Source organism: Chelon labrosus, assembly GCF_963514085.1.
Source record: "Chelon labrosus genome assembly, chromosome: 11".
Lineage (NCBI taxonomy): Eukaryota > Metazoa > Chordata > Actinopteri > Mugiliformes > Mugilidae > Chelon > Chelon labrosus.
The window spans coordinates 4,580,132-4,602,610 of record NC_140344.1 but is presented as its reverse complement, the minus strand read 5'-3'; the positions used below and the strand labels follow the sequence as shown (position 1 = coordinate 4,602,610).

Genomic DNA, 22,479 nt, shown 5'->3' with positions numbered 1-22,479 from the left:
GATCTAGATCTAAATTGCGCGTGCTGTGAATCTTTGTTCTTGTCACCGTAGCTGCAGGTGGCCTCTAGTTCTGGTCGATTCTTGCACACGTCTCTTTTCTATGAACTCGTTTTGGCTGAGTGAGGTCGGGGGACTGCGAGGGCCACGGTGAAGCCTTCAGCTTGTACCTCTTGATGTAGTCCTTGACGTGTGTTCAGGATCATTGTCCTGTCACAGAGACCATCCTCATTTCATTTCCAGCTGTCTTGTAGACTGTGATATCCAGTTTCAGAATCTGCTGGTGTTTAATTAAATTCATTCATCTGTCCCTCATGCTGCCGGCTACATTAAAAACCTAAAGCATGATCGATCCACCTCTGGGTTTGACAGTTGGAGAGGTGTTCCTGTCATGATGTTCAGCTGCCTTTTTTCTCCAAAGATACCTTTCCTCATTGCTACCTTTCCACAACTCTCCTTTACAAAATGCAAGTTGTTGCATGTTCATCTGCAAGCTTGTGACACTGACTGTTGTGGGGAGCATGCAGGACCTTCTCCTCTACGACGCTCATGTGTGTGGAGGTGTCACTGCTCAGCATCGCTCCTCCAGTCTGCTCTTCTTCCAAACGGTCGTTCACAAACTGCTGTTTTGATGTGAATCCTTAAAAGTAGTTTCAGACCGTTTTCTTGGTCTCCCAGATGTCAGACTTTAATTATCAGTGTTTTTATTGCCAAGTGTCAGGCAGCGGCTTAAAGGACCGCATGGCTGCTGGTTATTGGAACGCGGTTTGAGGAGTTTTTATAAAGCTTTGAAATTTTCTCCACCTGGCATTTTCCAACTGTGAACAAACGCTAACAAAAGTCTGATCGGACAAAACCAAAACAGTAATCTGGGTTAAAATGTTTCCTCTTAATGAATTTTGGAGATCTTTTGCTCACATTCACAGCAACAGGAGAGTCTCAGAGTTAGTCCCATCACAGTAAACCCTTTCTGGATTAGTGGTAGACGGGCCGCGACTGACATTTTCGTGACGGATTTGACGATGATGAAATGAACTGTGAGAGCAACCGGCGCTGTTGCTGCGCATGTACTCACACTGCAGCAGGCTGAAGAAGAAAGTAGCAGGCAACACGCTGACAGAAAACACATTTATGTTCTGTGAAGAATTCAAATTATACTTTGAAACCATACAGGAGAAGAACAGGCTTGCACACAATGATCTGGCAGTGATGCTATAAATGGGTTGCTGATAATAATGGAAGGTGCCTCTAGAACAAATCTTAAGCTCGACAAGACAAAGAGAACAAACTTGTCAAAGAATGCTGTGTGTTGAGGAAGCTTTGAATTAGTAGATGCTGATTTGACCAAACTACAGTAGACTCTACATCTAATGTACGCTCTGTTTCCAATGTACCTGTGGTCACTAACTTTCCTACACATTTACTGCTTCTAATTGTCAACTTGAGCTACCATCAAATACTGCGCCAGGCTGTTTCCTGTTTCATCAGTATTTCTGGAACCTGAAGCAGGTTTTTTTTATAAATCTCTACTGTTCTGCTCATCTGCTTTTAAGCGCTGTGAAAGCAATGTCTTTCAGGAAGCAGAAGGGATGCATCTGGTTTAGAGTAGAGGAAGAGCAGAAGACAGACTGTGGCTGAACACAGACCTACTGTTTGACGGACAGGCAGAGAGACCACAGAGATGAGGGCTTAGCAGTACACGTGGACTCGGGGCATCCTTTTGACTGTCAGAACAGATCTGTAGCTCAGCAGGAAGGCAGCGGTTTGGTCGAGCAGTGCGACCGCCCGTTTCAGTGTCAGTAGTTCGTGTCGACGAGGTCACGTCTGGCCCTTACAGGTGTGCACGTCCACCTGCTGGTGGCAGTCGCGGCAGTGGACGGCGCAGCACCAGTGGAACTTGCACTCGCACTTGATGGTGTGGCTGACCCGGGACGTGTCGTAGCCTCGGCCGCAGCACATCACCTCACAGCCGTCAACGCCGCGGGACGTCCGGTTGCAGATTCGCCCTCCTGTCCCCATCGACCCTGCAGAGAGAGAGAGAGAGAGAGAGAGTGAGGTGGTCAGTCAGGTGTGTATGTCTCCTTGAAGCACTTGTTGAAATGTGACCTCATCTGAACTGAATGATCTGTGTCCATTTGTGAAAATGAGAACACATCAAAAGAATGCAACACATCTGGATAATCAGCTTATCTGCATTCTCTATCTTGACTGGACAGAGTTTGTGAGCAGAGCACAGGCAGCGCGTCACTCAGTGTGAACCACAGCAGCATCTCAGAGCCTGCACCACAGCATGTGGTGAGTATGTCTGGGCTTTGGATCCTTAATGTCACATCTATATCAAATCAAATCTGCGGGACATCTCACTAATGAATCCACTTCCATCTATACGCTACCGACATGTGAAAAGGCGATTAATAAAAACCACTTCATGTCATCTCCTTCTCTGCATATTTCAACAAGCCTCCTTTAAGGCCATAAGGAATGGAAACTAGTTCAACTCACAGCTGGGCTTGGACGCTTCCAGAAGAATGACATTTCCAAATGTTTTGAGAACATTTAGTATTTAATATTACTGTTCTTAACACTGGCTCAATGAAAACGGTGCTGCTTATTAGAAAGAAATGTACATAGATCAGCCACAACATTAAAACCAGTGACAGGAGAAGTAAATAACATTGACCATCTTGTGACAATCCAAACTTTCAGACCTGGCATTCATGTGGATGTAGACATGTAGCACCCACCTAGACCAGACCAGGCACCCCCACCCCATAGCAATGACCCTCCTTGATGGCAGCAGTCATCCCCAGCAGGATGCAGCCTGACACTCAAAAACACTTTAGGAACAACTCATAAAAACATGAAGAACAGCACAAGGTGTTGACCTGGCCTCCAAATTCACTAGATCCCAAACTGATCAAGTATCTGTGGGATGATCCACAGAGGCCCCTCCCCTCAACCCACAGGACCCTAAGGCCCCCACTAACAACATTCTGTTGTCAGACACCAGACATCATTCTCTGATGAGTCACAACTGTTCTGGAGGCACGAGGGAGACCTACACAATATGAGGAAAGTGGTCATAATGTTATGCCTGATCGTGTACATGGTAAGCCACAGCACTCAAACCACCTTCCGAATGTCGTGTAGGCCCCTTGTGCTGCTAAAACAGCTCTGACCTAGTGGGGAACAGACACTAGACATCTGGGAGTGTCCAGGGGAGTCTGACATGGGACGTTGGCAGCAGATCCCTCAGGTCCTGTGCTTTCCAGAGTGGGGCCTCAGTGGATGGGGCCTGTTTCAGTACATCATGTGGATGCTGGATCAGCATCCAGGAAGTTTGGAGGCTGGATCTGCACTGTGCGATCTTTGTTGTGTTCCCAAGCATTATTTTTGTGGTGTGGTGGAGCACAACGTCCTGCTGGAGGAGGCAGAGGTGTGCTGCTCCCAGAAGAACATTGCATCGTCCCAGTCTGATCAGTGTTGTTCACTTCACGTGTCAGTGGCTTTAATGCTGTGACTGAACCAACATCAGATTTATTTCCCTAAAAACAAACAGATTTCAATAGTTTCCCTTAAAAGGAGACTCCCTGCTGGGGCAGTTTAACACAGAAGAGGTGACAGCCGTCCTGGGTAATCACTCTGGATTTAGGACATCTTAAAGGCTGCTGAACAGTTCTCCTTTATCATTTCTGCTCCACCGTGGAGTTGATCAAATAATTGCCTTAAAAAGGCGAGTGGCATCAAGGAATGTGGCTTGGCAGTTGGCAAACCACAACTTGGCCAATCAGACTGGTTTCACTGGTGATCAGGAGCCAATGGGAGCAGAGTATTTGCTACTGCCAGTACGGTGAAGGTGAGACGAGTAAGATGATGAGCGCTGGACGAAAGAGAGATGAGAGATTGATGATAGGAGGCATCAGCCTGCACTCCCACACTTCATCAGCTGTTCATTTTATAGAGACATCCATCGCCGACACACACACACACACACACCACTATCTCCTCTGACACTGTACACACTCACTTTCTCCTCAATCCACACCCACCTCTCTGAGTCGGTGTGTGAACAGCTACATCTTTATTTACAGTGAAACCATGAAAGCCTGCAGACTCTACTGCCCTCCATCCCTCTTTTCAGCAGCTTTTTATCAGCAAAGTTCATCTGCTGATGTTAAGTATGAGCGGCGGGAGAATGCCGCGAGATTACCACATCAGAATCTCACACTTGTGATCTAATGATTGTCAGGATGGTTTGGGTTATCGCGTCCAGATTTCCAGATAGCGGCCCTTTGATGGCAGGTAAACAAACCTTGTTGTGTCGGCGCTGAGGCGGAATCATCCCTGTGATTGCTGAACTAAATTCAGACATGTGGGAATGGGCGCCTTTCTGACACAGTCCCAACAAGAAGCCACCGCCACTGATAGCCTGCAGCGCTGATGAGTGAGAGTGCAGCAACCACACAGAGGAAATATGTCAAGACCTTCACTCCTACAGAAGCCTGCATGAGTGGAATTCATTCCATTCTTGAGTTCTTACTACTGTCCCACTGTTTCATATTACTATTGAGGGGCGTCAAAGACAACATTGTTCAGCAGGAAACTCATGTTTGTCGGACAACTCTGAATGATCATGTTTACCCACATTTATTTGACAGTCTACGTGGTGTTTGACTACAATTTATTTGCGCTGACGAAGTTGTTGGAGAGTATGATAAAGGGAAAAAGTCCTTGGTTGACTACTAAAGATATTTTCCCCCGTGTGGAGCCTCCCAGTCCCTGTAGGAGTCAATCAGTAGCTCCAACATGATGGTGTTGAATTCCAAAGCGCTGATTCACAGGTGTTGATTTTTCTAGTGTTATAATTGAAGGGGGATTTTAAGAGCTCAAATTCTTCTACAGCAAAACTGTAGCTACAGTGTTCATCAAACAGAAAAAAAATAAATAAATAAATCAAGGAGAACAATGGTGGGAAATATTCAGCACACACCTACAGTATCCATCCGTTGTTTATTGTCTGAACTTTAAGTGGCAAACTCAAACATTATCATTTAAATACCTCTCGTCTTGATTCTATTTAACTAATCTAACTTCCCTGGATTTACTGGGGTCTGTGGCAACAGTCACACAAAGTCCCAAGGCGTGCACAGTTAGTGTTGCTTGATTCCAGCAGTTATCTTTACCTGCCAAAGACAGTAGGCAGAGCCAATGTTCAAATAACAACAGACCTGTAGTTACCACCTATCACCATAGGTGCCGCCAACGAGAACAAAACAGAGATCTCCGAGATTTCAGCAGCTGAACTGCCTGTGATAAACCAGTCTATACAAATTTGTAATATATCACACATGTTCTACTAGTGTGTCAAAAGAGCTTGAGACACTCAGTGATGAGCCAAAACATTGATTATCTTGAGGATACCACATGTCAAGGGATATCTTGGGCAGTATGAGAACTGTCAGGTCTTAGAGTCACCTTGTTGGATGCAGGTGTAAAAAACTGAACCAGCGTCAAGAAACCTTCAGAGGTCTTGCAGCGACTTTCTGGAAAGTTTCTATATTTGCCTTTTGGACTGTCGGTTGAACAAAACAGACAACAAAATATGATGAGTAACTTTAATAGTTATAATAAATTAGACAAGGAGATGACCAACTACCAGCTTAGTTTTAGCCCTGAAGATATGTGAAGCTCTGCGCTGCAGATGTTCAGCAGAGGACTGCAGGCTGCTCTGGGCAGGTGTGACCGTTCCTGTCTGACTGTGAGTTGTTACTGAAGAAGAACACGTGTGTGTGTTCTACCGCTGTCTTCTGTATAAATAAAAGTGTAGAAAAAAATTACTAACTGGCTTCAAGTACCATCTCGAAGGTGGAATTTGCTCATGTTTACATTCTGCTTGGCTCTGCGTGTACATGGTCTCTCCACCTTTCTGTCTCTAGGTAATATGTCTGGACTTGACCCGAAGGCCCGCCCCTCTCTGGCAGCGTGCCCGCCCATCACCGGCGGTATGCTGCGCTGCTAGGGGTGACATCACGGCCAGAGTCTTCCTCATAGCCCTCGCTCTCCCTGCGTCTGCTTATTGAATTAAGATGAGGGGGCGCCGAGAGATGAGTTTAGCACCTGAGCCTCGCCAGGGCCGAGGGAAATTGATTTCACACTTTGAAGAGACTCCGAGGGGCCATCTCACTATCTCTGTGGGCCCTGAGCATGTGTGTGTGTGTGTGTGAGAGAGAGAATGAAGTGGGTGTGTGTGTGTTTTCAGAATGACTGAGGGGAAGTTTGGAGGTTTTTGATTGCGCCTTACAGCGTCTAAAAGAGACATTAGGTGTTTCCATGTACAGCACATGTCATGATAGAGAGCCGGTTTACATGCCTGTCTGTGTGTGTCCCGGAGGAGAAGGTCTTTAGAGAGGGAGAGTGTTAAGTTCTCTCAAGAGGCCCAAGGCAAACAGTGTGAGTGTTTGTGTGTGTGTGTTACCTCACCCTGCTTACATGTACACAGCTTCCGTGTCTGCTGTGAAGCCTCAACTTGTTCCCAAAAGGGGGCCCTAATACCTCCAGAGGTCCATCAGGAGGTTACAGGGGAAATCAGCAGACTCAAAGAAAGACTTAAAGAGCCAGGTAAGGCTAGATTAACAGTCAATAGATGGATGTAGCTAATGATAATTCTTTCAATGAAAAGGTTTATTAATCTGGGAGTCAGTCATCTTTCTGCAGCGGATAGTTGGTCTGGAGTCGCTGCCTTGGGAACTGATTATGCTCTGGCAAAGATCTGCTGGGTAATAAAATCGTCTGGGCTTCATGCAGTGACGGACAGAAGAGTTAACAGCAACGTAGTCCTCTGATGAACATCTGCAGCGCAGAGCTTCACATAACTCTAGGGCTAAAAGTAACTCGTCTGAGCACCGTGGAGTTGAATTTGTTTACTGAATGGCTTTGATTGGTTGGAGAACTATTCAATTGAATGCAGAGGTTAATTTTCTCTGTCTCAGTTTAAACACCCCTCATAATGAAATCCAAATGACGTTTTACCAGACTAATATTCTGATAAGAACACTTGGCTAAGTTTGGATCATAAAATGTCAAAAAATGGTGAAATTACAGTTTATGACAGTTTGTTTTGTCCAACCAAGAGTCCAACATCAATAAGATCTACACTAAACACTATGTTTCCAATGCAAAAATAAGTGTTGGTCTATTTTACAGCTGGTGTATTGACAGCTCAGCTCTCTGTGTACAAGTGTCGTAGTAAGACATGACAGTGAACCAGTGCAATGTGCAACAGCAACAGTACCCTACTGTACCCAACGTGTCTAAATGTATGAAAAAGCAAACACTTTCAGTTCCTCACTGTTTTTAAGTCTGTGTCTGTAGTCTGATCTGCAGAAAAGTAAGATTCAGATCAACTGATTGTCTTGACCAGCTGAGGATATTCCATCTGTGTTTGCTTTGGCCATGTGACACATGAGGTGGTTATCTGGCTAATGACCTGTCTTTTTATTCCTCTCCACTTTCTTGGAGGGGGTGCCAAAGGCAGATTTTTCTTTCATCAGGTCGTAGAACATTGCAATAAACTTCCAGAGCAGATTTCTTTTTTCAGCCTGGCCTTTCTATTTTAGATTGGGGTTTGCATCTTGTGGCAAATTCCCTAGGAGGCATGTCTGTGAAGGTTCTCAGTCATCCTGATCATGGCGTGTTCAAAAACAAGCTGAAACAAAGGCAGCTAAAATAGAGAATTGGACTTGTTTCACCGCTCCACTCCAAGTAGCTGCTCCAGTCCTGCTGTCAGAATGATCTCTAGAGTACAGAGAAACAAGACAAAGCAAAGCGGACTACGTGAACAGACACTGGATGAGTGGTGAAACGTCTTCAAGAAAACCCAGCATTCTTGACTTGCTATGACGTCATAAGGGGTGTTTCTAGAACATGTAAATTAGTCTTCAGTGTACTGTTTTCTAGTTTTCCAGTTGAGCACCAACTAGGTTTGATAATGGACTGACTGATACTTGCTATGAGCCTCATTATCATCTTCAACATGTGCACCACACGTGAGCCATTTTGTTCATAAAACAAGACAGAAACTACACACAGCTTCCCAAGACGCAGCCGAGTGTGCACTTTTAAATCTGCTGCTAAGATTCTCACACAAATTAAAGCTGAGACTTTGCATTTGAATGCGATCCGATTGGATGTGCTGAAGGATAGAACCTGGGCAACAAAACATATATATATAACCGAATAAAATGAAATGGCCTTTGTTGTCAGTTGATTTCAGAGGGAAACTTTAAACAATGTTCTGGCGGTCTAGTTTTTAAGATGCTTTGTTGCATGTCCCTGTTTTCATATCTCCAGTGTGTACTCAAACATCACTCTCCAAGCAAATCACTTCAGCGAGCCACCATTATTTTCTGAAGAAGTTTGTGAGATCAAAACTCAACTTCCTCAGACACGAGCATAAAAATGTCTTGCCCTTTAAATTCAAACCATGTGTCTCTGAGCACGTTTAACAGACTCTTTAAGGTCATAAAACCAAAAGACCGTGACGATGCTTGACAATTTGTACTGCACACACAGTACATCACACACTGTCAGACAGGCGAGCGCCATTCTCCTCTACGTGTGTCTATGAGCAAGAAACTCAGCTACACAGCCAAGGACAACAAGTGCTCAGAGTTTCACGTTAACCAACACAATACCAACACAAAACACACTATAAGCTCCTCTCGAAATGTGTGTGTGATCCAACCTGTCCTTGAATTTATCTGTTTTTCTGTGGCCAATTGTGCCCTCAGGTGTGTGTGTGTGTGTGTGTGTTTCCAGTGATGGTGATTTATAATGGTGTGTGGTGCTCTAAGGTTTCAGCCTACAGAAGTGTGTAATGGGTCTTAAACTGGTCGACACCCGATCGCCACGGATCATCTGCTGCCTGACAGGCATCCGCCTTCTCTGGTAGACACACACACTCTTCGTTTCATCTTCTTTTTCTCTCACACAGTTTTTATGGACAAACATTTTCTTTCTCTTACCTGCTCCCCTGTTCTAGCCTCACACACACATACACAACACTGTAAGTGCCTGTCTTGTCCCTTAGCTACTGTAAAATAAATGATCAGAAAGAACCCGATAACTAGGATCACTTTGTTGAATGGCAGCTGAAAGTACAACACCTACGCCACATGTTCCCCAAAGAGAAGGACTAGATTTTTAACTTGGTAGCTTCCTCAGATCTGAAGAACAGAAGCAGACTGTTCCAAGAACTTGAGAGAAATCTGATGGCAAACTGAACAAATCACGATGGCGCCACCGACAACTCCTCAAAGACAAACCCAGAGATACCCAGCACCCAGCAAGTTTCAAATTTATCCAAACATCTTCTGATGCACAGGTGATGCTGATCCCCCCGTGAAACAAACACGCGGTAGTTCACAAGTCCCCTTAAAGGATAATTCATTTTCATTTCAACCTGGCATATTTCCCATTAAAATGTCTTTTGCAGCTCTGTGTGTCATAGAGTCTACACCTCTGGGTAGAAAGAGGCGTATATCCAGGTGACTAGTGTGAGCTCCCTGCAGCTTTTCCCCTGAGATTTCTACACAAATGTTTGTTCTCATGTCTGAATGAAAAAAAAAAAAAACACAGCCAAACTCATCAGCCACTTGGAATGGCCATTTGGCTAACTGCATTAGGTGATATTATATTAGGGACAGCTCCTGGAATGTCCTTGTGTACACTCCGGTTAAAAGCTGGTATAGTTTTCACCTTGTGAGTCTGTCTGCAGCGGTCCAGGAGACAAATATTTACAACAGGTACGTCTTAACAGTATACGCTTATCTGTATTCATAGACCCGTTGATGCCAGACTTGTAAAGCTTCAATGAATCGATGTATGTGAGCAATCTCAGCAGTGGATGAATGCCATCAGAGACAGTGATCCAGAGAGCAAAAGCCATCTCGATGCACAAAAAGGTTTAAAAAGGTGAGTTGTTTCAAGAATTTCTATTTCAGCATGTAGTCGGGACCTGTACGAACTAGTTTGTCCTCCAAACATCTGGATGGTGCTAACATGATGTTTTTATGGCTTTTGGCCAGTCAGTTGTGAAATCACTGCTAACTAGGAGGTTGAATCTGAAGTTCCAGGGACTCTGCTTGGGTAAAACTTTGAAGTAGCAGCGTTTACCTGACTCTTGGTCCCGTATGCAGTAGTCTGGTGAGTCCTCAAAGTAGACCAGGTCATTCTTGTTGGGACGTTTGAAGTGTGTGTGCGCTGCAGTGAACCCGGTGCCGTACTGGTTTACTGCCACCTGCACAGCACCGTTGTACCTCTTCCGCAGGTGATCGCCGGTGCGTCTGAAGTCGGCCATGGCCAACCAGCATGTCCGGACGCTGCACGATCCGCTGACGCCATGACATTTACACTCCAACGTCATGAAGCGCTTCACTGCCTGGAGTGGAAAGGATTGTACAAGTCTGAGCTACACACTGAAGATAGCATACTGCAGCGATGTGAAATATAAAATAGATATGGAGTTCTCATGTCATTCATCACATACAGAGAGTTCACAAGAAAGTTTATGCTTTTTCTGTGAACATTCATAATACATCCTTTAGGATTCAAGACCTTAACCCTTTATTCACTTGACTCCACATGGTTTATATTTCTAGTTGATTCTTCCAAGCTATTCCTACACATTCAGCAGTCCTCACCTTCCTGCCAGCTCTGTTGTTGTGCAGATTCATGAGCGCCCGAGCATCCCTCTCCTTCCTCTCCTTGGCGTCCACGAAGGTTTGGCTGAAGCGCATGGCGTGCTCCACATGGTCGCTGCAGCCGCCCCAGTCGAAGGAGCCCTTGGCATCCCGCGACGAGCCCTTCTTAGTGGGATCACAGGAGCAGGAGTCCAGCTCGCCTTGGCTGCAGGCTCGCGCCAAAGTGTAAACCACTCCGGCTGAGGAGATGGCGTAGACGAAGGCCACCTCGCGGCTGCCTGAGAGGTGAGGAAGAAATGTTCATGTTGTGCACAGGAAAAGCTGAATGATTCAGGAATAACTCTGTGAACAGATCATCTGTCTGTCTGTCCTGTCAGCAAAGTTACACCAGAGCTCTTCTGGTCTTTGAGGCAAGCTAAAAAGAGAAGACATAAGCTATAACAGATTAGACCACGGCAGGCTCTTCAATAAAGCAAATGCTGAAGTTTTGCCTAAATATTCAAATAAGCGTAAATTGTATATGTTGCTTACAGTAGTTTGTAGCAGTGTTTCCTCTGAGTTTGTTAAGTACAACTGCAGGATTAATACATGGTCTCTCCAAAGGGAGAGATGCACAACTCATTCAGTGACTTCATTAGTCATTTACGAGTTAATTTTCCCACATGTGGAGACAGGATTATCAAGGATCTGTACTTTTCTTTCACTTTTCTCGTTATAATTGCAGGGACTTTACGTTTTTTTTCAGGTTGAATTCAGAGTCTCACAATATTTGCAGTAGTGACTGAACAATCCTTCGACTGTTTAGCCACTGCCGCTACCTGCAGGAGCCGTGTCTGTTGTTATCTGACAAAAGCCTTCATGCAAAGCTTAAAATAAAAAAAAAAATAAAAAAACGCTTCATCTGTGGATAAACAGCTAACATTTACCAGCAATGCCCTGATACAGAGGCTTATCTCCCTCTGCATGTGAGTGATCTGAGGAGGATCAAAGAGTGTGTTTGTTTCTTGCTTCTGCTACAAAATGATGACACATGTGAAGGCTCACACAGCGATGCCAATGAAAGAAGGGGATTTTACGGCATATTCAGAACTACAACTAAGGATTATGTTCATTAGCAACAAAGGGAATTGCTTCCAGAAATTGTCAGGGAAAATCTAATCATAATCAATGCCGATGCCATAAACCAGAGAAGAGAAGGGCTGCTAAAAATGCTTTTAGCCTGTTTAGTTGTTAACATGCACTCAGAGCTATATAAATACACCTGTGAATTATGTTTGCTCTGAGTTACATACGGTGTGCCTTCAGCATGTTATAGGCGGGGCTCACCAGGCAAACACAGCAACCTGAGAGGGACACCTGCAGACACAATTCAGGGCCTATCCACAGTTGTGAGTGCGTAACTATTATATCAAATATTCACTTAAAAAAAGACGAGAGTTTAAGAAGTATTTCCTGAATATATTTCTAGAATCTATCCTGGACAGACCAATAAGTTTATGATGTGTTACTTCTCTTAGAGATCAAGAAAGTCCAGAAAGAGCTGGAGCTGGAGCACTAGTATAAAAAATAACTGACCTGGCAAACACACACATCAATGCAGTGATATGTGTGGGTGTCCAGCAGCCATGCTGAGCGTGCCTAACAAGGTTAATGAGGAGAATGCTGAGAGAACACGCTTGCCAGGGAGAAAAACCTCCTGTGTAATTGTTTGAAATTAGCCTGCAGACACTGACAAAAAGGAGCTTCTGACGGGGCCTCGATGTGCTGTGATAATGCTGTGTGACACGGCCGGGGCCTGGCTGGGAGGTCCGAATACCACACGGCTGATTAGAGGACCCAACATGAAAAGGACTTAAGTTGAAGGATCCGCCCTTGCAGGTTAAATCTCAGGGCATGGGAGAGGAACATCAGGCCACTGAGTTCTGATGATCCTCCAGTGGCAAAAAAGGGGAAAAAAAAAAAGATTAGGACTTGTTATAACAGGCCTCTCATGATACGGACTGATTTTAGCGGCGAGGACGCGCAGTCACACGTCTAATTTGACAGGACACCTCTGTCCAGAGCTCGCATCTGTCACAGGCAGTGACAGACGGCTTATTGCTGTTCATTGCTCGTTAATCACTTCGATCCTTGATGCTGCTAATCGCACTTCACTGCTTGAGAGAAGTCATTTGTCACACTTATTTTTCACCCACCACCCCACTAAAGAAAAAAAACCCTCTGTGCTTGTGTCTTCTCTAGGCTTCTAAAACTGTCAATAAATCAAGAGTCTTCTCCTGCAAATCACCAGAGGATAAACAATGCTAATGACCCAATGTGGACCTTAAAAGTGGTGGGATTACCGTTATTTGGAAGAAGTCTAAATTTCTATCATTCCTCATTTGAATGAGCTGAGTGGAGAGTAATTAGCCTGCTGAGACAGTAGCCAAAGTGAATCCTCATAATGGAAATCAAGCAGAGTTACAAAGATACTGAAATCTGCACAAGGCTGAAACTATTCATTAGCGGAATCATTTGAGTTATGCAGTTAGTTCAATCAATTATTTGTACAGGGGAAAGCTGAAATAGCTCACATCTATGATACTACAGCCAGTTAATAGCTGCCTTTTTTCTTTATACATGACAATTATTATTTGATTTTATACATGACTGGAGATAAGGTTTTCCATCCCTTGAGATATCATTTCAGCTCATAATCTGTACATCAAAAGTCATAACAGTACTATAGCAAAATGGTGAATAACACAATTGCAGCATTGCAACACACAAAAGAGTGACGGAGAAACCAGTCGCCTACACTGACGTGATGAATGTATGATTGTAAAGTGAGACGAGGTGTGGAATGCGATCCAACCTTTGTGGAAAAGAGGGACATATCTGCAAGGGAACTATCAGTTTCCCAAAAAGCCTCTGAGTGGCAGTAAATCTACCCAGTGCTTGACAAACCAACGTATTGTTTTGATTTGTCACATTAAGTTAAGGCATATGGTCAGACATGTTTGTCACTGCAAACTGATCAGTGTGCAGATTGTACACTGATTCATTTCAAGAAGGTGCCAGCAGCGCACAATGACCTGTAACACAACCCAGCATATACTGTAGCACGCAATCACCAACTTTCTATTATTAGTCGAGCAGAGTTCAAGGCACCTCAGGTCATTGAATCATGAATACAATGCTTTATACATATATTCTGTACCTCTTCCTTGCAGTTTATTGCAATGCTGAGCAACGTGGACACTCACATTGTAAAAGAATCTGTGGTATATAACTAAAGCATGCTCATGACAATCAGTAAAATGACTGTTAATCCTATAATAGTTTTCTTATCTATAAGGGACAAATTTAACAGCCTTAACTTGGTTGCATCATAATTTAATACATTTTGTTTCCTCGTGGTCTACAGGCAGGCCGTCCTGTCTGTACTAAAGAACAGTGTTTGTAAGCTGCACTGCTCTGTAAAGGGTGGGAAAGGGGGATCGGACCCATCCACACAACATTACTCCAGAAAACAAGCTGCAGGACAGTTGCAGTGCTGCTGTGGGTAACCGTCTCCTCTTCTTTTATGCTAGCTTTGCAACAGCAACTGCAGCAATAGTTTGCTGAACTACTGCCTAAAAGTAACAGACTATTGGTCCAGTCAGACTGTAACAGTTTCTAAGTGATAAACTATGTGATACTATGTTTAAGGTCTGAAGTCACATCCTCCCTTTTTAGGTTAAAATCCAACACCCCTCCACTCACTGCGTAGCAGCAGGCGTCCAAACAGGTTGTGGTCCCTTGCCATAGTGTTGCAGTTCCAGCGGTGGTTGCGGAACTGGTGCTGGCACTCTGAGATCCAGTCTTTCATCCCGGCCCCAATGGCCTGCATCACTTTGGGGTGCTGGCGGCAGAGCTGGCGCTGTTTGTTCACCAGACCAGGGATGTTGTCGCACATTACCTGGGAGCCCAGGGTGCCCATATACCTATAGAGAGGAGGGGGAGAGGGACAGTTGAACACTTCATCTTTAACAGAGGAAGGTGAGTGTTTAAAACATCCCATCAAAGACAAAAATGAAAGAAAATGACTGATAATACAGTAGCATACAGTAGAGATAACTGTGGTATTAGACACATTGGAGGTGTTTAAGGTAACTGAACAGTTTCAATCAGAAAGAACATGGTACAAAATGATAAATAGCAAAGAAGAAACGTGTACTTGAGAAACATCCGATGAAATCATTCCAAACAAGTCTACACTCCCTTATACCTGCAGAACAAGGTGATGAAAGACTGGCAGAGCATTGAATATTTGCAGGCTGAATGGCTTTTCTTAAACAATTAAAGACGGAGCAGAACAGCAACAAAAAAAAGTCCAATCTGTCCAAATAGCATCTCTGTTTCACAGACTATGGGTTGTGGAATCTGGAAACAGGGCCTTGGCAAACATTAATTAAAGATTCAAGAGAAAGTCAGCAAATAAAGAGATATTAAATGATATCAAATGACTTTAGCCTGAAAACTTAGCTGTCCAAATATTCAGCCTTCAACAAGCTGTGAAAACGCAGCTATGAAAGCCATGAGGGAGATTTAGTCACTCAGTCTGTGGGAAATCTCTCATTAACAAAGACAGGGGCAAGTCAAAATGATTTTGCATTTTAAGCAAACGTCCGCAATAATAGTTATAGATTGTATGGAGTAGTCTAATGGCAACAGATCAGTTTAAAACTCTTTATGAGCACTGTGCATGTTATTATGAGCCAGTTCAAAAGTTAAAAAGCCATGCATGGGCACTAGCTCTGCAAGAGAAATAAAAACTAACTGAACAATCAGTACTTACCACCAGGACGCATCGACCTCGGCTGTCAACCAGCAGATGCCTACAGATAAATAAAAACATACTCCACTTGGCAATAAGTTCATATTAACCAAACGTTGGTCCTTTATGGATCTGGACGGAGCATTTCCACGGATGAAAGAAAAATATAAAACATTGGAGAAATGTGAAATCTCCGGATCAAGCTTGTTTTAAAAATAGACTACAGTCGGAGGACGGACGATCCGCGGATAAAAGCCATAGCTGGCTCAGATTCTGCGCGGTGGCAGAGAGCATGTGAGGGAGAGAAGTTAAGAGCGACTGTCTTAATAGTCCGCCAGAGACTTTCAGTGGAGATGGGCAGATGATGAGCTATCAAGTTCAAATTGCTTTACACAAGGGGTGGGCACAGTCCCGTCTCAGGAATGAGGTGAAGAAATGAGATGTCTGAGAGTATCTGTTCAGGCTGGTTTGACACCAGACAGGCTTGGCCGGCGTCCAGCCCGGAGCTCCGCGGCTCTGAGATGTGGTCCAAGCCGATGGGCTCCTCACTCAAAGTGCACCGGCGCCTTCAGGAAAGTCAGGGAAGGAGCCGGGTGTAGGAGGATTCATGCAGCGCGCTTAGCCATTGTCAGTCACCAGAAAGACAAGCCCGTTTAGATTCTCATTCAGGATGCATCGGAGGGTTTGTGGGCGCGCAGAGTTCAGTAAGTCCGAAAATGGATTCTTGAGGGCAAAATAGTGACTTTGTGGAGATGATCCATGTTAAGCAGAAAAAAAATAAATGTCTCTTGATTTAGACGTCACAGACAGAACGGCATTGTCCCACTGATACACCAGATGGATGGGAGATTGTGTGCATGTATTGTTTTAATACATACAACTTTTTTGATAAAAGCTGAGCGCCCACTGCCATACCCAAATCACCCACAGGTGCAAAATGTTTCTGATTCCCCAAGTATGACGCACTGTTATTTTACAGACTTATACAAACCATCACTCAGTCTAACTAATAACTCAGGAATGATGGCTCAAGAAGGGGAAACGAAAAGTTACGCACAGATTCTCCCAAAGCAGCACCTAAAGGTGATGTGTCCATTTCTATTGGATTATCTATTACAGTCTTTTTGAAGTCTCCTGGGGAAATCTGTACCACTGTCACACGGCATTTCCTTCATCTTTGATCTGGCCTGGGTGTATCCGGAGGTCCGGAGACGCTGACCAGATGAGATTAATGGACAAATTGGATTTCTCCCATGATCTCCGTGGAAGAAAACCATAAAACAACAAAGAGATTTAGAAAGCTCTCGCTCTCTTTTATGGTTTTCTTCTTGGCTTTGTTTCTGCAGCAGGAGTAGCTGTAATAAATCTGTAAAGTAAATCCTATTTAATTGGAGTCATTTGTTCACTGATTTACTAAATCGCATTAGGATTTCTGTTTCACTACATGCTTAATTCAACAACAGTAATTCCTTATCATTTGATGTCAGTAATATTAAGGCAGGCTTATCTAACTAGGATGAAGTAAATAACTGACAAAGAATAGGAACTTCTGATATGAACACATTATACAGTCATATGAATTTTTGGATTTCTATTTCTGATCTTTAAAACATATCCTTCACTGAAACTGAACAGCTTTACTGATGACAAGGAGGTAATTTGATCAGCACTCTATTTAAAAGTTCCAAATGAATAAAACAACTCGTGTTTGTGGGTTAAGTTTGTAGCAGTAGTCTTAGCATAAGCAGGAAGTCCGGTCTTCTCCGTACTTCAAAAATGCATCTATAAGCTTACTAACGGATGTGTATCTGAGGTGAACAACTATTTGATCTCACTGGCAACAAATCTCCTCACCCTGCTGCTCCCAGGAAGTATTTCATTAATCTCCTCCTAAAATGACTACTGCACAAGACATTTCAACCTCCCCCGAGTCTTTCAGCTAAACTATATGGCTCCAATTCATGCAATCTGAGGCTAATCTTTATCTCACTCTGGTAAATGAAGTGAAAAGACATAATTTGCACAATGTCCATAACTTAAAGGCCTAAAACTTGTATTCTTTGAATACTGCTTATTAATTTAGATATTTTCTTTCATTCTCTGTTCGAACAAAAACATCCACATTTTAATGTTGGTTTGACTGTACAAGACGCTTTCCAAAAGAAACTTAAATTAACTTAACTTTATAAAATAACTTAAGAACAAAACAACACTGAATCAAAAATAAGCATCTTCTGGCAAAACTCTAAAACATATTAGCCCTTTTAGAACTGATAACATTTAAACACAAAATGCTATGATCAGGTTCACAGCATGTAAACCTTTCCACTGGTTGTTTTGTACAGTAGCATGAGGACGCCAACTCCGAACGTGCCCAGAGCAACTGTGGTCAGGGACCCCATCCTCCTGTTTCTGTGGGGTGCAGGTTGAGGAGGCTGACAGTTATCTTTGGCTTCATCCATCTGAGGGAGGACAACAAAGAAAGACTCACTTAGAGAACACACACAAATATAAAGGTGACAGCACACCAAATCCTGTGCTGAGAGTGACATGAGGTCCTGCAGGAAGCAGAAGTTGTACTGGTCAGGCAGTTTCAGGCCAGTTTTACCTTGACTAGGTGAGACATATCTGCTCAGTTAACTGGTGGGTGGTTGTCAGAGACTAGCTCATTTTGAGGGTGAGGACATGTCTGGTCCCATTGTACCACCACAGTATGACTCGCAAACCTGAGTCACCAAACCTTCCTGTGGCAAATCCTGAGCCTAGCGGAGAGTCGGATCTTGGTCATGGTCAAGTCACAGAGGAATTATGCTTTTCCTGAACCCACAAGTCAGAGGGTGACAAAGTGTCACACAGAATCCCCGTCATGTGAGAAAGCTGGAAGATACAAAGAGTTGAATATCTGTTTTTCTTATGGCTTGGGAACTTGTGGTTTTCTGCAATGAACCCAGATTTCTTACTACTTCTTGAATCAGCAAGAAGGCAACGTTTCTTGTATATGCCAGGAAACTATTATTCCCACAGTGCATAAACAGATGCATAGATGCCAGATAGTATTTTTTCTCACAACTCAAAGTACTCAAAGTTATGCTTAGTTCACAGTAACAAATTTCTTTTTTTTTGTTCAATTTAGTTAAGCTAAGAAATCTTGTTTTCTGCATGATATGACATGGCGAACAGATCAAAATGCTATGGTATGCTGGTGAAATTTGTTGTTGTTCCCAGCAAGTTTTGTAACGCTCCTGTAGCCTGGAAGCCAGACCAACTTCCCACACCCACAAGTTTTTTTTGTGGCAGAAAGTTGGCCTGGGACCTGTCCATTGGGAACTTATTAGGCTCTGGCAAATCGTTAGGTCGAGCTCCATGTAGCGATGGACAGATGAGTAATAGCAATGTAGTCATACACATCATCTGTGTGTTGTGGAAATGATTTATTTATTTTTTTTAAACAACAAAATTATTTTTGTTACTCTCCAATAAAGGCTAAACTACATATGTTTATGTGGGGGCATATGTTCATGTACAATATGTGTATATCTGATACATTCTTCAAATCAACTCAGAATTCACTCAGAAGGTGAGGTAGTCAGTGTCTTTCATCCAAATCCAAGCACAATTAATTAATTATAACAAGTTTATTGTATCAAATGTGAGTGATAACTTGCAGAATGAGACTGATGATTAAAGAGTGTGGCGATTCTAATTGCTGATGGCATGGAGGACCAGTTCAATGTTTCTTAACCCACTAAGCTGTAATATTTCTACAGATGGTTGATGTGGCCGTTGGTCATCTGGTTATCTGGTTGAACATACTAGTAATAATTTTACCAATCCATCAATAGCAGATGGTGTTACAACTGAGGCACCACCAGTGCAAGTCGCATTTCTATGACATGAATAAATAACTGGCACTGAGCCAACCCATGAGCCACACTGAGCCAACCCAGCTCCCAATTGTTCAACTGTTTGTGACCATTATTATTACAGTATGCACTCTTCCATTAAATGACGTAAAGCTTCAGGGGATGAGGGAAACCAGTGTGTGTTCACGACTGACAGATCAGTCACAGTCAAGCTACCAAAAACCATGGGAGGCTGGAGCTCTGCACAATATTGTGCAAAATAGAGCAGGGATTTTTTTAATTACATCAGTTAGGACATATGCTGTCATCAAAGATGCATTGCGGAGATGTCAACAAGTTTGTGTTTAAGTGTGGTGTTCTTCACCCTATCATATGTGTATACTTGTGGTATACATTTTAAAATGTGAATTATTGTTTTTCCTACCTACCACCACCTGATCAGTAATGTGAGTTCATTGGAAGGAATGTGTATTGTGTCACCTGCGGGTGTGAGCGACCACATCTATGTGCACGACACACAAACATAAAAAACAGAAGCTGTGTGCAGCCACTGTATTCTTCCAGCACCTTCAGTCAGTAAAGTTGCTGCTGATATGCATGTCTGTCCGGGCTCATTTGATCCAATAAAATATATAAAGTGTATTTATTGCAGAATGGATGTTATCACTATATTGACATAAATATTTCCAGTGAGAAACATGCTGTCGTCACTTAGAGGCTATTTTCACAGAGTAGTATAGAGGATTGATAAAAAGCTTCCTTACATTGTGCCACAACGATCACCTGAAACTCAAGTAGAAACAATCTTACAGAGGACTACTAAAGGAATAAAAGGCCCTGTCCTGATTGTGATCCTGGGAGAGGGAATGATTAAAGGAATAAATGATACAATGCTGTTACAAAGTTGCATTTAAATTTGGTTTAGTTTGTGTTCCCACAGCAATCCTCACACACCATCAACACTGCACACTTGGAAACTGTTTTGTGGTTTATTCAAAATCAAGAAAGATTTAAATTAAAAATAGAGCATCAGAAGTGAGTGTGTGCACTGGTATTTACTGCTGTTCAGTGGTTCATGTATCAGTGGTGTCTATATGAACAACATGTTCAGTCTGATCAATAATCAATGCTTCTGCTAAGAGGGTCCACTGCTGCTGCCAGATACTTCCGAAGGGGAAGTTGCACTCTCAAGGCATACCACGACCTACTCTACACAAAGTAAACTGCTTGATTATATAATAACAATCTTTTAAATAGGTTGTATCTGTTTGTGATGAACATGTGTTCTCACAGAAAATGAATCGTTCCAGCGAGCAATTGCAAGCAGACTGAGACCAACCTCTCGAACCAGTCTCAGCTCAGTTTAATTGTTTTGTAATGGAGTGCAACTGCTGTGTTCACACTAGCCCAAATGAACTGACTAGGGGGGAAATGGTCCCAGTTTCAAAACAAAGAACTAAGTGTAAAAGCACCCCGAGATATCAATGAAAATGGAACTGTCAAACAACCACACAACAGACTGCTTATTGCTGACACTGGTTACACTAGATTATTTCTTAGCACATCTCCCAACTGCAAATTTATTTTGGAAAATTTACATAAATTTATTTATGTCCATCTTCATGGTGAAATCATCCTCAGATTACAGTAAATAACTTTGTGTAAGTCCACCGCAGCTTTCCAGTTTCAACATAAGATGGCAACAATAAAGACTGCTCTCATTACTGGTTCATGCTTAGATCTCACTCTTAATGTATTTCTTCAAGAGAAAATGTCTGATTGTTTTAAAGCACAGTGTGTATAACACATGCTTCTGTTGCCAGCAGTCAGTGATGATGTGTGTGTTTCAAAAGACAAGCTCTCATAGATTAGGTTAGATTTTCTGTTCATGTCTATGAGGGCACATGTGAGGTGCCTTCCTCCTGGGGCATGGAGCCAGCGGGTCCAAATGGGCTCTGTTGGCCGTCAAGATTCCTGCCTGACACAAGCAATGACCTCCTCACCACTGCTATCAAAACACACGCATCTCTATCTCCTACTACTCCACCTCCTTACCCCTGCCTCAGTCTTTTCTCCCCCTTAAACTCTCTCACCCCACAAACCTGCGTCCTCTCCTTGCTTCCCTGTGCCCCCACCCTTGCCTTCCCATCAGCCCCCTCAGCCCTCCGCCTCATCGTCTTTGTGCTGACAGGTCGATGTCACAGCGGTGCTGACTTATGGGCTGTGAAGATTCTGCCTTGTCAGGAACGACTCTCTCCTCTTAGAATACAAATGCAAACGCGCACACACCCACACACAGAGTCAGGTGCACACATGCAACCACTCCTGCACATACCTGTTGGAGCTCGTCAGAATTCATATAACCCAACATCTAACACACACCATCACACTTACACTATGCGTTGTACATGTTGGTTTTAATCCTTCAGTAGTAAAGGGAAAACCTTCAGTTAGCTTTGTATGAAAGGAATTTAAACTGTCTTGAAGTATGTGCTCGAGGCAAACCAATATTATCAGCAGAAAAAAAATTAAAAGCTTACTTCATGGATATGTCAGTTTCAGTGGCAAGGCACTCACACAAATGCCAGACAAATCATATTCCGTACATTCTCTACAAGCTAAGTTTTTATGGAGATTTTCTCTCAAAATGCTTTATTTTGCATTCCTATATATTTATGCTTATTTCCAGCTGTTTACCATTTCATTTTTGTTTTTACTGCGATCGACATATTTCAATTTAAAAATACCTTGCCTTAGTACATACAGTAACTGTCACTTTAACTTTTTCATAACCAAACATAAAAGCATAAATTCATACCTTGCTGCAACAAAGATAGCAATACAAACGTGTGTGTGTGTGTGTGTGTGTGTGTGTGTGTGTGTGTGTGTGTGTGTATGTGTGTTGACCTGACATAGTAGATTGCGGAGGCAGATGACTTCCTTTTGCAGGTCTTGAGTCTGAACCATTAATTGGTTGCAGACAGCCTGGCCTTCCTTCTTTGGGTCTAGTGAGAAGACCAGCTACTTGAAGGATATGAGACACAAATAAATTCTGTTTTAGAATCCAGGTCACAGGTTGAGTAGAAAGAGTCTAATGTAAAACATTTGAATTGTACATGTT

At 43.1% G+C, this 22,479-nt stretch overlaps 2 protein-coding genes across 3 annotated transcripts in view; both read right to left on the bottom strand.

Moving 5' to 3' along the window:
- Positions 1-510: 510 nt before the first annotated feature.
- wnt2 (wingless-type MMTV integration site family member 2) lies at positions 511-16,013 on the bottom strand. Its single transcript, XM_084554379.1, has 5 exons — positions 15,517-16,013; positions 14,442-14,662; positions 10,698-10,975; positions 10,171-10,435; positions 511-2,021 (listed from the first exon to the last, which is right to left on the bottom strand). Exons 1-5 carry the CDS (start codon positions 15,597-15,599, stop codon positions 1,816-1,818), a joined length of 1,053 nt encoding a protein of 350 aa, XP_084410505.1. The 5' UTR covers positions 15,600-16,013; the 3' UTR covers positions 511-1,815.
- Positions 16,014-17,608: 1,595 nt separating this feature from the next.
- Positions 17,609-22,479, bottom strand: part of asz1 (ankyrin repeat, SAM and basic leucine zipper domain containing 1) — a 29,344-nt gene continuing 24,473 nt past the window's right edge. The window contains exons 13-14 of one of the 2 annotated variants that reach the window (XM_084555829.1): positions 22,266-22,379; positions 17,609-17,957 (exon numbers count right to left, since the gene is read on the bottom strand). In XM_084555829.1, the coding sequence (XP_084411955.1) occupies positions 17,802-17,957; positions 22,266-22,379 (270 nt within the window). In that variant the 3' untranslated portion in view covers positions 17,609-17,801. Of the gene's footprint in view, positions 17,958-22,265; positions 22,383-22,479 lie in introns of both variants that reach the window. The other variant, XR_014699344.1, reaches the window with a different exon arrangement.